The sequence below is a fragment of the Rutidosis leptorrhynchoides genome, chromosome 1 (assembly GCF_046630445.1).
Source record: "Rutidosis leptorrhynchoides isolate AG116_Rl617_1_P2 chromosome 1, CSIRO_AGI_Rlap_v1, whole genome shotgun sequence".
In the NCBI taxonomy this organism is placed as follows: Eukaryota; Viridiplantae; Streptophyta; class Magnoliopsida; order Asterales; family Asteraceae; genus Rutidosis; species Rutidosis leptorrhynchoides.
Window position 1 is genome coordinate 526,538,446 of NC_092333.1, and position 13,953 is coordinate 526,552,398.

General features: G+C 32.8%; 1 protein-coding gene across 2 annotated transcripts; it reads right to left on the minus strand.

Annotated features, from left to right (window-relative positions):
* Positions 1-5,576: 5,576 nt before the first annotated feature.
* Positions 5,577-12,125, minus strand: LOC139886655 (delta-1-pyrroline-5-carboxylate synthase-like). Of its 2 annotated transcripts, none has more exons than XM_071870596.1 (20): positions 11,843-12,125; positions 10,484-10,555; positions 10,082-10,185; positions 9,897-9,999; positions 9,635-9,796; positions 9,275-9,570; positions 9,040-9,190; positions 8,680-8,844; positions 8,471-8,548; positions 8,018-8,107; positions 7,761-7,847; positions 7,565-7,651; positions 7,368-7,464; positions 7,176-7,279; positions 7,007-7,082; positions 6,694-6,844; positions 6,534-6,602; positions 6,233-6,299; positions 6,063-6,133; positions 5,577-5,900 (listed from the first exon to the last, which is right to left on the minus strand). In XM_071870596.1, the coding sequence occupies exons 1-20, from the start codon at positions 11,891-11,893 to the stop codon at positions 5,810-5,812; spliced, it is 2,172 nt and encodes a 723-aa protein (XP_071726697.1). In that variant the 5' UTR covers positions 11,894-12,125; the 3' UTR covers positions 5,577-5,809. The 2 variants fall into 2 exon arrangements, with proteins under 2 accessions (XP_071726697.1, XP_071726698.1); XM_071870597.1 differs by having other exon boundaries at positions 9,275-9,552; positions 11,843-12,123.
* Positions 12,126-13,953: the final 1,828 nt, after the last annotated feature.

Consider the following 13,953-nt stretch of genomic DNA (forward strand, 5'->3'; position numbering starts at 1 on the left):
TATTAATTGAGATTGATATTTACATGATTAAATGTTTCCAACATGTTAAGCAATCAAACTTGTTAAGACTTGATTAATTGAAATAGGTTTCATATAGACAATTGACCACCCAAGTTGACCGGTGATTCACGAACGTTAAAACTTGTAAAAACTATATGATGACATATATATGGTTATATATATAGTTAACATGATATTATGATAAGTAAACATATCATTAATTATATTAACAATGAACTACATATGTAAAAACAAGACTACTAACTTAATGATTTTGAAACGAGACATATATGTAACGATTATCGTTGTAACGACATTTAATGTATATATATCATATTAAGAGATATTCGTACATCATAATATCATGATAATATAATAATTTAAAATCTCTTTTGATATTATAAACATTGGGTTAACAACATTTAACAAGATCGTTAACCTAAAGGTTTCAAAACAACATTTACATGTAACGACTAACGATGACTTAACGACTCAGTTAAAATGTATATACATGTAGTGTTTTAATATGTATTCATACACTTTTGAAAGACTTCAAGACACTTATCAAAATACTTCTACTTAACAAAAATACTTACAATTACATCCTCGTTCAGTTTCATCAACAATTCTACTCGTATGCACCCGTATTCGTACTCGTACAATACACAGCTTTTAGATGTATGTACTATTGGTATATACACTCCAATGATCAGCTCTTAGCAGCCAATGTGAGTCACCTAACACATGTGGGAACCATCATTTGGCAACTAGCATGAAATATCTCATAAAATTACAAAAATATGAGTAATAATTCATGACTTATTTACATGAAAACAAAATTACATATCCTTTATATCTAATCCATACACCAACGACCAAAAACACCTACAAACACTTTCATTCTTCAATTTTCTTCATCTAATTGATCTCTCTCAAGTTCTATCTTCAAGTTCTAAGTGTTCTTCATAAATTCCAAAAGTTCTAGTTTCATAAAATCAAGAATACTTTCAAGTTTGCTAGCTCACTTCCAATCTTGTAAGGTGATCATCCAACCTCAAGAAATCTTTGTTTCTTACAGTAGGTTATCATTCTAATACAAGGTAATAATCATATTCAAACTTTGGTTCAATTTCTATAACTATAACAATCTTATTTCAAGTGATGATCTTACTTGAACTTGTTTTCGTGTCATGATTCTGCTTCAAGAACTTCGAGCCATCCAAGGATCCATTGAAGCTAGATCCATTTTTTCTATTTTCCAGTAGGTTAATCCAAGGAACTTAAGGTAGTAATGATGTTCATAACATCATTCGATTCATACATATAAAGCTATCTTATTCGAAGGTTTAAACTTGTAATCACTAGAACATAGTTTAGTTAATTCTAAACTTGTTCGCAAACAAAAGTTAATCCTTCTAACTTGACTTTTAAAATCAACTAAACACATGTTCTATATCTATATTATATGCTAACTTAATGATTTAAAACCTGGAAACACGAAAAACACCGTAAAACCGGATTTACGCCGTCGTAGTAACACCGCGGGCTGTTTTGGGTTAGTTAATTAAAAACTATGATAAACTTTGATTTAAAAGTTGTTATTCTGAGAAAATGATTTTTATTATGAACATGAAACTATATCCAAAAATTATGGTTAAACTCAAAGTGGAAGTATGTTTTCTAAAATGGTCATCTAGACGTCGTTCTTTCGACTGAAATGACTACCTTTACAAAAACGACTTGTAACTTATTTTTCCGACTATAAACCTATACTTTTTCTGTTAGATTCATAAAATAGAGTTCAATATGAAACCATATCAATTTGATTCACTCAAAACGGATTTAAAATGAAGAAGTTATGGGTAAAACAAGATTGGATAATTTTTCTCATTTTAGCTACGTGAAAATTGGTAACAAATCTATTCCAACCATAACTTAATCAACTTGTATTGTATATTATGTAATCTTGAGATACCATAGACACGTATACAACGTTTCGACCTATCATGTCGACACATCTATATATATTTCGGAACAACCATAGACACTCTATATGTGAATGTTGGAGTTAGCTATACAGGGTTGAGGTTGATTTCAAAATATATATAGTTTGAGTTGTGATCAATACTGAGATACGTATACACTGGGTCGTGGATTGATTCAAGATAATATTTATCGATTTATTTCTGTACATCTAACTGTGGACAACTAGTTGTAGGTTACTAACGAGGACAGCTGACTTAATAAACTTAAAACATCAAAATATATTAAAAGTGTTGTAAATATATTTTAAACATACTTTGATATATATGTATATATTGTTATAGGTTCGTGAATCAACCAGTGGCCAAGTCTTACTTCCCGACGAAGTAAAAATCTGTGAAAGTGAGTTATAGTCCCACTTTTAAAATATAATATTTTTGGGATGAGAATACATGCAGGTTTTATAAATGATTTACAAAATAGACACAAGTACGTGAAACTACATTCTATGGTTGAATTATCAAAATCGAATATGCCCCTTTTTATTAAGTCTGGTAATCTAAGAATTAGGGAACAGACACCCTAATTGACGCGAATCCTAAAGATAGATCTATTGGGCCTAACAAACCCCATCCAAAGTACCGGATGCTTTAGTACTTCGAAATTTATATCATATCCGAAGGGTGTCCCGGAATGATGGGGATATTCTTATATATGCATTTTGTTAATGTCGGTTACCAGGTGTTCACCATATGAATGATTTTTATCTCTATGTATGGGATGTGTATTGAAATATGAAATCTTGTGGTCTATTATTATGATTTGATATATATAGGTTAAACCTATAACTCACCAACATTTTTGTTGACGTTTTAAGCATGTTTATTCTCAGGTGATTATTAAGAGCTTCCGCTGTCGCATACTTAAATAAGGACAAGATTTGGAGTCCATGCTTGTATGATATTGTGTAAAAACTGCATTCAAGAAACTTATTTTGTTGTAACATATTTGTATTGTAAACCATTATGTAATGGTCGTGTGTAAACAGGATATTTTAGATTATCATTATTTGATAATCTACGTAAAGCTTTTTAAACCTTTATTGATGAAATAAAGGTTATGGTTTGTTTTAAAATGAATGCAGTCTTTGAAAAACGTCTCATATAGAGGTCAAAACCTCGCAACGAAATCAATTAATATGGAGCGTTTTTAATCAATAAGAACGGGACATTTCAAAGTCCTTGTTATGTGGTTTGGGTTTCTGCCCGAAATTTATATGTGCGTGAAAAATGATCGTGTGGGTGGTTTCGATCCCCGTCAGTGATTCCAAAACTTTTTTAAAAGAAAACGCAACATGTGTGACAAATCTTATATGTCAATTTATACAAATACATTGGCCGGAGATTTTTCAGGAAGCAATTAATTATAAAAGAAAGAATTATCATAAGCTAAGTTTTTCTCGGGTTGAGGAATGACTCTGTTTTTACTTTCAGATGAGGAAACAACTATATACATTTCACCTACCCCATGTATTCCTTAAGTAGATTTGAGTACCGTTGTTGTTGAAACACATGCATATGTCAAATTATATAATACATGTAAAGAAAAATGGTAAACTATTCAGATATGAAAAAACTGTCTAAAATTTAAACGACAATCAAACCATACTATAATTATTTTTATGTGAGATAAACATGTTTATAGTACGTGGTTTAACTTTATAAGGTATGACTGTAGTTTAAATTTTAGATGCATTTTTCACATCTATAGAGTTTACCTCTTTTTCATTACATGTATTATGTATAATTAAGTGTTTTTGTAAAAACTAGTTTGTTGAAGCTGGAAGCTTATAGTAACTTAGTTATGTCTCAAATTAGAAATTGGAGTTTATCTTTTCTAGCCGTTTAATTAGTAAAGCTAGTTTAAGTTAAAAATGTAAATTTATGACAAAAAACTATGATATAGAGGAGTAATATAAAAAGGATAACTACGTAATTTTTCCACTTGAAAGCTTCTTTTTAAAAGCTAATTCAATCAGTTTAGTAAAGATAATTCAGTTAGTTTAGTGTAAAGGTAATTTTTAAATATGCTTAATAAGTTTAAGCTAAATAAACTAGTGTGTCAAATACTCAAATATACTATATAAGTTTGAATAGAGCTGATAAAACTTAATTGGTTCCGGTTGAGATTCATTTCCCTTAGCGTACTAGCAGTGGTGGAAAATAACAAATATATTGTTTGTTCGTTGTCTCACTTCATATGAATGCAGACAATTCAACCGTTCACTCGTCTGCTTTGCATAGTTTTCTTTGGTGCTCGCAAGGTTGAAAAGACGCGAGACGGGGTCGATATGGTCGGGATCTTAAAACGTCGAGGCGGGGTCGAGACAAGGGTCGAAATAAACGTTCACTGACATTGACTTTTATATATAATATACTTATACACATATTTTAAAGCTAAAAAATCTTCCTTAACCACTTTGTACCTATATTTACCATTATCGTTAATATGATAAAAACAAAATGTAACACTAAACTACGTCAATTTTGATCGATTTGACCGATTTTAACTGATTTTTTTTACTTTTGAAGTATCGCGTTGACCCGACATTTCTCACATTTGACTCGACTTTTGACCATTGACCGACTTATTAGAAAACGGGACGGGGTCGAGACGAGCTAGTCACCAAAACGCTGCAACGGTCATCGCAACGGACGTTGTTTACAACACTATCATTGGGGCTGTGAATTCTGTAATAACATTAATTAAGTACATTCAGTGTTTCTGAACTGATGCATGGAACTGTAGTTGGAACAGAAACAAAAGCTAATAGACCCGCAAACTAGAGTGACCTGATCTAATCTGGCTACATAATATATTTGTAACGGATATGGGTAAGAACAGAAGATTTTAAAACAGATACAGATCACAAGTCGGTAAAAGTGTATCGTTAGTGCACAATCTCACATACCATTCTGTTCAAAAGATCAGATCAATACTAGCCTGATACAAGTTCTGTAATCATACTTGACTGTTAGAGTTTAAACAAAAGAATGAAAACAAAAGTACTTACCTTTAAAGGTATTTGGACATTTGGATTAGAAGAAATGTATCTTCATTACATCCATTTATAGAATGTCACAAGATGGCTTTGGCATACAACGGATACAACTCCAACTTAACAAAGAAGTCACCAAAATAGAATGATTCTTTTTTTGTATTTTTTTCATAAAACTCCTTGCCTCTTTTACTTGTATAAGAATATGAACACTGTAAAAGTGTAACAACCCAATCTATTCAAAATGTAGTCGTTAAAGCATTCTGCTCTCTTTTATTATTTTCAAGTTTATCATCTTAGTTCTCATACTCAATACATTATCAATAAACAAATTTATATTTACGCATTATCAATTCTTAACATTGACATCCAAATCATTAATAAAGTGTAGCATGTCCATACAACACATTTTCGTATGTTACGAAAGCCCAGTTTTACCACCCCCATAACAGACTATCAAATTCTGACCAAAACCATTTCCAAGTCTGCAAATAACGTCTATGTTCTAACAATCAAAGGTGATGTGAATGAAAGGTATAGAACAGTGTCAATGCACATAAACCCATGATATGTTATTCAGAAAACACTCAAATCCTTAAGAGCTACCAGTATCCAATAATATGGTAAAGTTCAATTACTCGCTTAATATATTAAATAAGACATGTAACCAAGCTGCCCCTAATTATTAAGTAATGTCAACTGTAGTGTCATCAGATTTTAATCGGACATAAAAATTATAACAGTCGATGATTGAAACAATGGTGGGGTCTAATATCCATTTGATTGAGATGTTAGGTCTTTGTGCGTGTAAACGACTCCCTTGTCACCTTCCACGACCTGCCCCTTACCTCTCAAGACCCTGTACATATATTAGGAGAATTCAAATTATTAGTTTACCAAATGACCCATTACTGTACCAATTGAACAAAAAAAGAATCCAATAACATGAACCATATGAAGGTACGATCCGTTTGGACAATTATTTTATGAGAACGATGAAAATCTTAAGTGTCATACTTACCATCGTGTTGTTAAGAGTCCCTCGACCCCAACCGGACCACGAGCATGGATTTTGCTTGTACTGATTCCAACCTGTTAACGAAAATATTTCAGATTCCCAAGTAAATAAAATGAGAACCAAACAAGTGTTGAGCTGAAGTTAACATTATGACTGATTAGATGATTTCATACCTCTGCTCCAAGCCCAAATCGTGCGCCATCACAGAATCTTGTGCTTGCATTGTGAAACACTGCAGCACTGCCAAAAGAATAACAAGCATAATCAGTACCAGTACGTTTATGTTCATTGGGAGTTTAGTTGATGTTCAAACTTTGTACAGATTTCAGTTTGCTGAATCTATCTCACTGAACAAAAATGGTTTGAATCTGTGTAAAGTCAGACTTTACTGATGTGATAATGATCACTGAATAACTTTTTAATTATCTAATACCAGTGAAAATCAGAAACAACGTTGATTATAGATATGCATACCTGTCAACTCGACTTAAGAAATGTTCAGCAACATCGTGATCATCAGTAACAATGCACTCTGTGTGGGAACTGAAATGGAAAAGAGAAGTTACCAAAAAGCTAAAAATGGAAACAAAAGGTGAGTGTCATAAAAACGGAGATTGTGTGAAGTTCTAGATACCTTCCATAACTGTGTATATGATCTATAGCCTCGTCAACATTGTTCACTATTTCAATAGTGCAAGCCTTGGAGCTATACTCGTGATGGAATGTATTTGCCCTTGAGAAGTTAGCTGAACCATTCACTCTCGGTCCAGCAAATAGTGTAACACCTGCAAGACATAAAATTTCATATAACTATTCATTAAGCTTCTTTGTACAAAAGGTTTCTTAATATTTTTTAAGTTTTTAGAGGCGTATCATACATATAGTACAGTAATGTTGAATGTGAACAAGTTCTTTAGAAGTAAGCTAGTTACAGTTTGATGCTGTACCTTCTTGCTCAAGTTCTTTAACAAGATCTTGCAACCCTCCACTAGCCAATAAGTCCTTGTGCACAAGTAGTGTTTCCTATATATAATGTTGTGAGCAAGGATGAATTAAAAGTGCTTATCCAATAAGGTTAAATGAATATAAACACACATATGCGGACATTAATCTTACCATAGCATTACAGGCTGCTGGATAATCTGTTTTTGCATCCAGTACAATCTTCTTAGCCATCTCCAAGTTAGCAGCCTTGTCAACATACACATGACAAATTCCATCTGCGATGAAAATCTTAAGTCCATTTGCGCACTAAAATTCATTTTTCATTTGATTTAAAAAGTTGACCTAGATGGAATTGTATCTTACCAGAATGACCAAGAACTGGGATTTTTGTTGAGCTCTTTATTTGGGAAACAAGTTTATTGCTGCCTCTAGGTATCACAAGATCTATCACATCATCAAGCTGTTCAAAAAACATTGGGGAAAATAAATAAAATGTAAGTATCATATTATAAAACAAGAACAAGTCTATAACCTAATTAATTACTTAATATGAGACATACCTTTAGCAATTCTGGAATTTCCTCTCTTGATGTCAGTAGTCCAATTAATTTTTTTCCAACAGTTTCTGGGAGAGCAGAAGTGATTACCTAAACATATAGATAACAATTAGAAAAAAAGAAAAAAAAGGTAATTGGAGCAATAGATCAACAATTATCTAAGAGTCTGTAGAAAAATATTTCGAAAAGCAAGACAAACCTTGTGCAGTATTGCATTTGACCTTTTAGCTTCTTTCCCTCCTTTCAATAGCAGACCATTTCCGCTACGGATAGCCAATGATGCTATCTGCAAATTCGAGAATAGTAAAGATCAATTTTGTGAACTTAACCAAGGTCGTGAAAAGTGTTAAAAAAAACAACAAAAACAAGAAGAGTACGATGCCCAAAGAATCTTATATTCACTGACAAGTATGTGAAATCATACTTGCTGTGACTAGAAAAAATGTTTGTTGTTACCTGAACTAATGCATCAGGGCGAGACTCAAAAACAATGAGTAGAACGCCTAAAGGACATGATTTCTTCTCTAAGATGAGCCCTTCTGCAAGCTGTACACGATATTATTTGTACATGTTTCAACAATAATTAAAGCAGAAAGTGAAATGTATATCAGAACATAAAAAGATGCTACACTTTGTCTTTTGTATGATAATATTTTTTTTGGATTAGCGAGGAAAACCCCTATGAACGAGCACATTGGCTCCACATAGACGGTAAACCTCGGGTAATCAAGCCCCCCGAGCGCGAGACCTGATACCAGGTGAATTGCGCATTATGCGCACCCTCTGGTCACATTCCTTTTCTGAACGATTTGGCATAGCCAGGTTGTATGATAATATTAAGTTATGCCATATAGAATAAAAAATGTTTATAATTATGCAAAAAAGATTAAAGCTTAATAACAAACTCACCTCTGTTCGTTTCAAAACATGACCAATAGGTTCATCCATATCTGCTAGTCTGCGGACAGATTCGGCAAGAGCACGGATCTGAAAAGGAAGCAATAAACTCGTTATGAATATCAAGAAAAGCATGACAACAATAATCCCAGAAACTTCAAATAACACGATATGTAATATCCCCAGCATATAAAATATAGAATTTCATAATAGATACATGCCTTGCTAGGTTTCAGAGCTAAACGAGCTATTAAAGCCTCATCGTATCCTTCATCACGTGCAGTTTCAACATCAGCATCATTCTCAAGCATGATAAACTGTTCGTTTGCTTCCAATGCAGCAGCTACATCTAATAAAATTTTCCTTCTTTCTTCACTTGTTAGTGCCTGTAAAACAGAATGACCGACAAGAGATAAAAGAACAAGTGATCAGTCACATCTACCGGATGATAATTGTGTCTCCCTACACACATATACATGTAAACATGTGTTGTGCATACATGTGTGTATGTATAATTTATGCTTGAAAGTATTGTGTACATCTGTGTATTACATATTAAGTAACACACCCATATTAGCTACCTGAAGGCTTCTAGAGGCTTCACGAGCTGAAACTGCCATCTCGTGTGGACCAATTTCAGTAACTGGAATCCACATATGTGCATCTTTATGAAACAGAGTACCCACACGTTCACCATTTAAAACCTTTATAATGTTATTAGCAGCAAAACCACTACGATAGAAATGGCAGTAAATTCAGTATTACAAATAGCAAAAGAAAACAAGATCAAAAACAGTATAATGCAGAAGCTTTTACCTTGCAATGACCACAGGTGTACCAGAATATGCTGCTTTAGCAGCAGCTTTGACTTTTGCATCCATCCCGCCTCTCCCCATCCTTGACTTATCTCCAAAACTAATCGCCTTTTGATGTTTTTGTTTAACATACGTATGAATTAGCTTCGAGCGTGGATCACTGGGGGGCCCGCTGTAAAGGCCATCAACATCACTCAACAACACAAGAAGATCAGCCTTCAATTCCATAGCCAACAGAGCTGCCAAACTGTCATTATCCCAGAAAATACCAGAAGAATCCTGAAAGGCAGATTGTTCCTGAAATTAAGCATCGTATATATAAGTCTGATACGTATACAACTGCTAAATGGAACTCAAATACCTCATAAGGAGCTCTCCTTGTACTTATTGCATCGTTTTCATTAAAAATGGGGATGCTCCTTAGATCTAATAATGAATCAACAGTTTGACAAAGTTGCAGCCTGAAATCTGCATTTTTGAAATCGTTATCTGTGACAAGGAGTTGAGAGGACGTCACATCCAACTGCAAAGGACAAACGTGCGACGAATGTGAGAACAAACTAATTAAGCAAAAAGGCCTGTGCTTGTTTATGTTTCATATATAAACTGTGTAAAACTTGTACCTGGCTGAATAAAGTATCGTACAAGGCCATCAAACCATTTTGACCCACTGCTGCACAAGCCTTTCCGTCAAGTTCAACTTGTGGTTTTTGAAGGTCAGCAAAACTATAGTAACGATATTTCAGCTGTGTGCAATATATTTATGGAAGTTATGAAAGAAAAGAAGAAAAAGACAGATCATAAAGACCTGCTGTTGATCATTTTCCTGTATTTAAGCCTTTGGCGGCCGGCTCCAACAGCTCCTGATGTAACTAAAATGATGTCAAAGCCTCGGGAGTTCAACTTTTCAAGCTGCAATCAATTCATTTGTCACATAAGTCTAATACTCATATATTGCAACATTTAAGTACACTCTTAATATTCAAAAGCAAGTAAAAAGAGACGAAGTCTCTTTGGATCAATCTGCATGCCCAAGTCATAATGAATTCAATTTTATTCGAAAATTTAATTAAACAAATATATCCCAAATTATACAACAGTAGTTTTGTTTTCTCTCCATCTTTCTGCTATTATAAGTAAAATGACAAATATGGAATTTTACTATATTTAATATTTACGCATGTGCTTAGTACAAAGCCGTCGGAAATACCTGTTCAAAAATAGCTCCAAGTCGGCCAACAGCTAACCTACCATCATCTCGGGTAACAACGGCTGTTCCAACCTAGAGGCAAGAAATTGACGATAAGTCAATGAACTGGCTAACCAAATTCACTTGCATAACATTAACCACACTTTCAAATAACATTCAACATTATCCTCATTTCGACAACTGACAATCAAAAAATCGCTACAAATTAATTTACTAGTACTGTACTAATCTTTTGTTTCCAAATAAACAATAATGACCAAAAAGTTGCAGCAGTATAAATATTTTATCTGATTAAAACATTAATTCATAGACTGTAACCCAGCATTTTGACTATTTGGCTCCCATATAGTAAGAACCTATGGTATTTCAGCAAAACAAAAGGCAAAAGGTAAAGAATCTATCCAATCATCAACAACATCAAAATTAACATATTTATTTTTCCAGATTCAAAACTGTAGGCAATGAATATTTATTTAGCTTTACATACAGTCCAAATTATGCAGGTAATAAAACGTATTATGTTTCCATCACTATTTTTTTAATCCTTTTTGGGAATTTTGTGTAAAATTAATTCCTTGCCATTAATTTCAAATATTTCATCAATTTTTCCCCTTAGCAGAAAATACAAAAGAGATACAAAGATATTCAAATTATTTTGTTACTTTTCAAGTGTCAAATAAATTAATGGTCTAAACAAGAGATTCCCTGTACGTAAACATATAATAATCATAATCATTATTATCTTATATTGTAATTTTAATAATAAACAAATAAACTGTGTATTAAAAAAAAGTTCATCAATCAAACGATTGATCAATCAATCAATATCTATATATTCAACAATAATAATAATTGAAATAAAATATGTGGACCTAAAAATCTGAGACGAAAATAGAGAGACACGTAATCGTGTCGCCACATGAAACTATCAACAAAGCCAAATGAAATGGTATCTATTACTATCAAGTATGAATGAATGAATTATATACATCACACTAAACAAAAAACAATCCGATTTTTCTCATTACATATCACGTGCATGGCAACAGTTGCCAAGTGTCATTCATTCATCCATTAATTAAATTAAATTAAATTAAATTAAATTAAATCATCATAAATCATACGCGTACTATTATACAGTAAAAATCTCTTCAAAATCACGATCCGAAAAGAAACAGAACTACATATATATCGATCTTCAATCAAGCAGCGATTCTAGGCAACAATAATAATAATAATAATAAATTTAATTGATAATAATGGAACATAAAAACTGTGATTATCAGATATCGATATCCATAGATATAGACGATGTGTACGTATAAATTAAAAACGAAAAATGCGAATGAGAAAGTAGACCTTAACGACTACACGTTTAACGTTCTTTACGAAAGCTCGAGTAGGATCCATGGCGGTAATCGTTTGAATGTTGGAGCTGGCTAGGTTTTTTTTTTTTATACAATAAATTTAAATTGAAAAAATAAAATAAAAATTAGAGAAGAAAGAGAAGAGAAGAGATGAGTGTGTGTATTGAAGGTAGAGAATGAGTTAATTATAAGTAGGATTTTTTGAGGAGGGGTGGGGTGGGGTTGCCGCAGAGGCAAGGTGAACGTGACGACAATTTCCGGTTTCAACAGATGGCACTTGCGCTATGGCCTTTGGAGTTGGAACAAATCAATTTTATTGCTACACTTGTTTATTTGTTTTTATATACTACGAGTGCTAATATTAATATTAGATAATTAATATTTATAATTTAATAATTTATTAGTATTATAATTATTTATTATTTATTTATATTATATTATATATTTTTTAAAGGCAAGTTGTTGGCATCGAATACTCTCATTTTCCACGCACGCACGAGCTTTCGGGCAGAAAACTCGAACCGCATTACATGGATCCGAACCTTATTAAGAATTATATTATATATGTATATGTATACTAGTGAAATGACCCGTGGAACCACGAGTTTGTTTAAACGAAACAGTTTAATGATATGTTTTAGGAATTAAGTGAACGTAAATACTAAAGTCAATTAGTTTAATGACCCGTGGAACCACATAGTCCGACTAAGAAACTCATCAGCTGAACATTAATCAAACAACAAAAATGCATATTAAACAATCCACATTCAATCATAAGAGATAATATTGGTTGTCATTTTATTTTAAATAAAAGTGTAAATTTAAATATAAATTTAGAATTGATTTCCTTCTGCCTAGCTTTTATACCTTCTCGTACTCAATTCAAAATAATTAATTAAAATAATTCAAAATTATTTAATTTTAATAGTTAAAATAATTATTAATAAGATTTAATAATAATAATTAATTGTAACGACCCGACCAAAACCGTTATCGACGGCGTCGTTAACTTAGGTCCCGTTGCGTGGTCGTAGTCCCTATATGAGACTCGTTTGACCAAAATTATGTCGCGTTCATTTGAAAGGTACAAAGTTTAGTTTAACAAACGGATCGACAATAAGTTTAAGTTTACAAAGTTATAAAGTATGAATGAATAACTTGCGACATAATTAGTTTGAAACCACAGTTGCTATAAATAGCGTAAGTAAGTAGACAAAAGTTTGAATCCAAAAATGCTATCCCTAGCGTATGCATGCATGGTAGACTCCAATCAAGTAATCAAAGAGTGCGGAAGTATGTATCAAATAGCCATGTGAAAACCTGAGAAAACATAGAAGAATCTGTCAACGCAAAAACGTTGGTGAAATCATAGGTTTGAGTAAGTGAGTAAAAGTAAAGTAAGTCGAACCACAAGATTTGCAAAGTTGAAATAATAGTAGTACATTCTAAAAGTTAATATTCACGAGCACCCAATTATCAAAGCTTAACGTTCCGTCCGTTGAATACCCCATCAATTAGTGCTAGAACAACACTGTTCCCGAAAATATATTTCATTCGTAAACGGTAGCGAACCGTTTGAATGAGGGTTTGTCAAACCCATATGGCCATATAACATAAGTTCTCGCTTACACCATCTGATGTAACTAATGATAATCGGATTGAGGATTTTCGTTCTAAACTCGTATGTAGAATGTTTGTTTTCCCGTTCTTGTGTTCACTTAGTTCAAAAGAATCGTTTATGTTTTCTCATCCCAAAAGTAAGTTCAAAAGAGTAAAAAGTGGGACTATGATCTCACCTCGAGTGCACGAGTATAAATGTACTTCAACAAGTAAACGTATGCATGATAGTTGCTTAGCCTTGACCTAAACAAATAAGTTATATCAATTAACCGGTTACGACACAAGGTCGGGTGAAATGTGTTCAATTAGTCCTATGGCTCGTTACGACTCGATTAAGTATAGCATGTGAATCACGTTGTCAAGTTTCATACAAGAAACAAGTATAAAAGCATGTTAGAATGATTGTATAAAAGTTTGGTTAAGTTTGACTAAAAGTCAAACTTGGTCAAAGTCAACGAAAAAGTCAACACGTTCGGGTCGGGT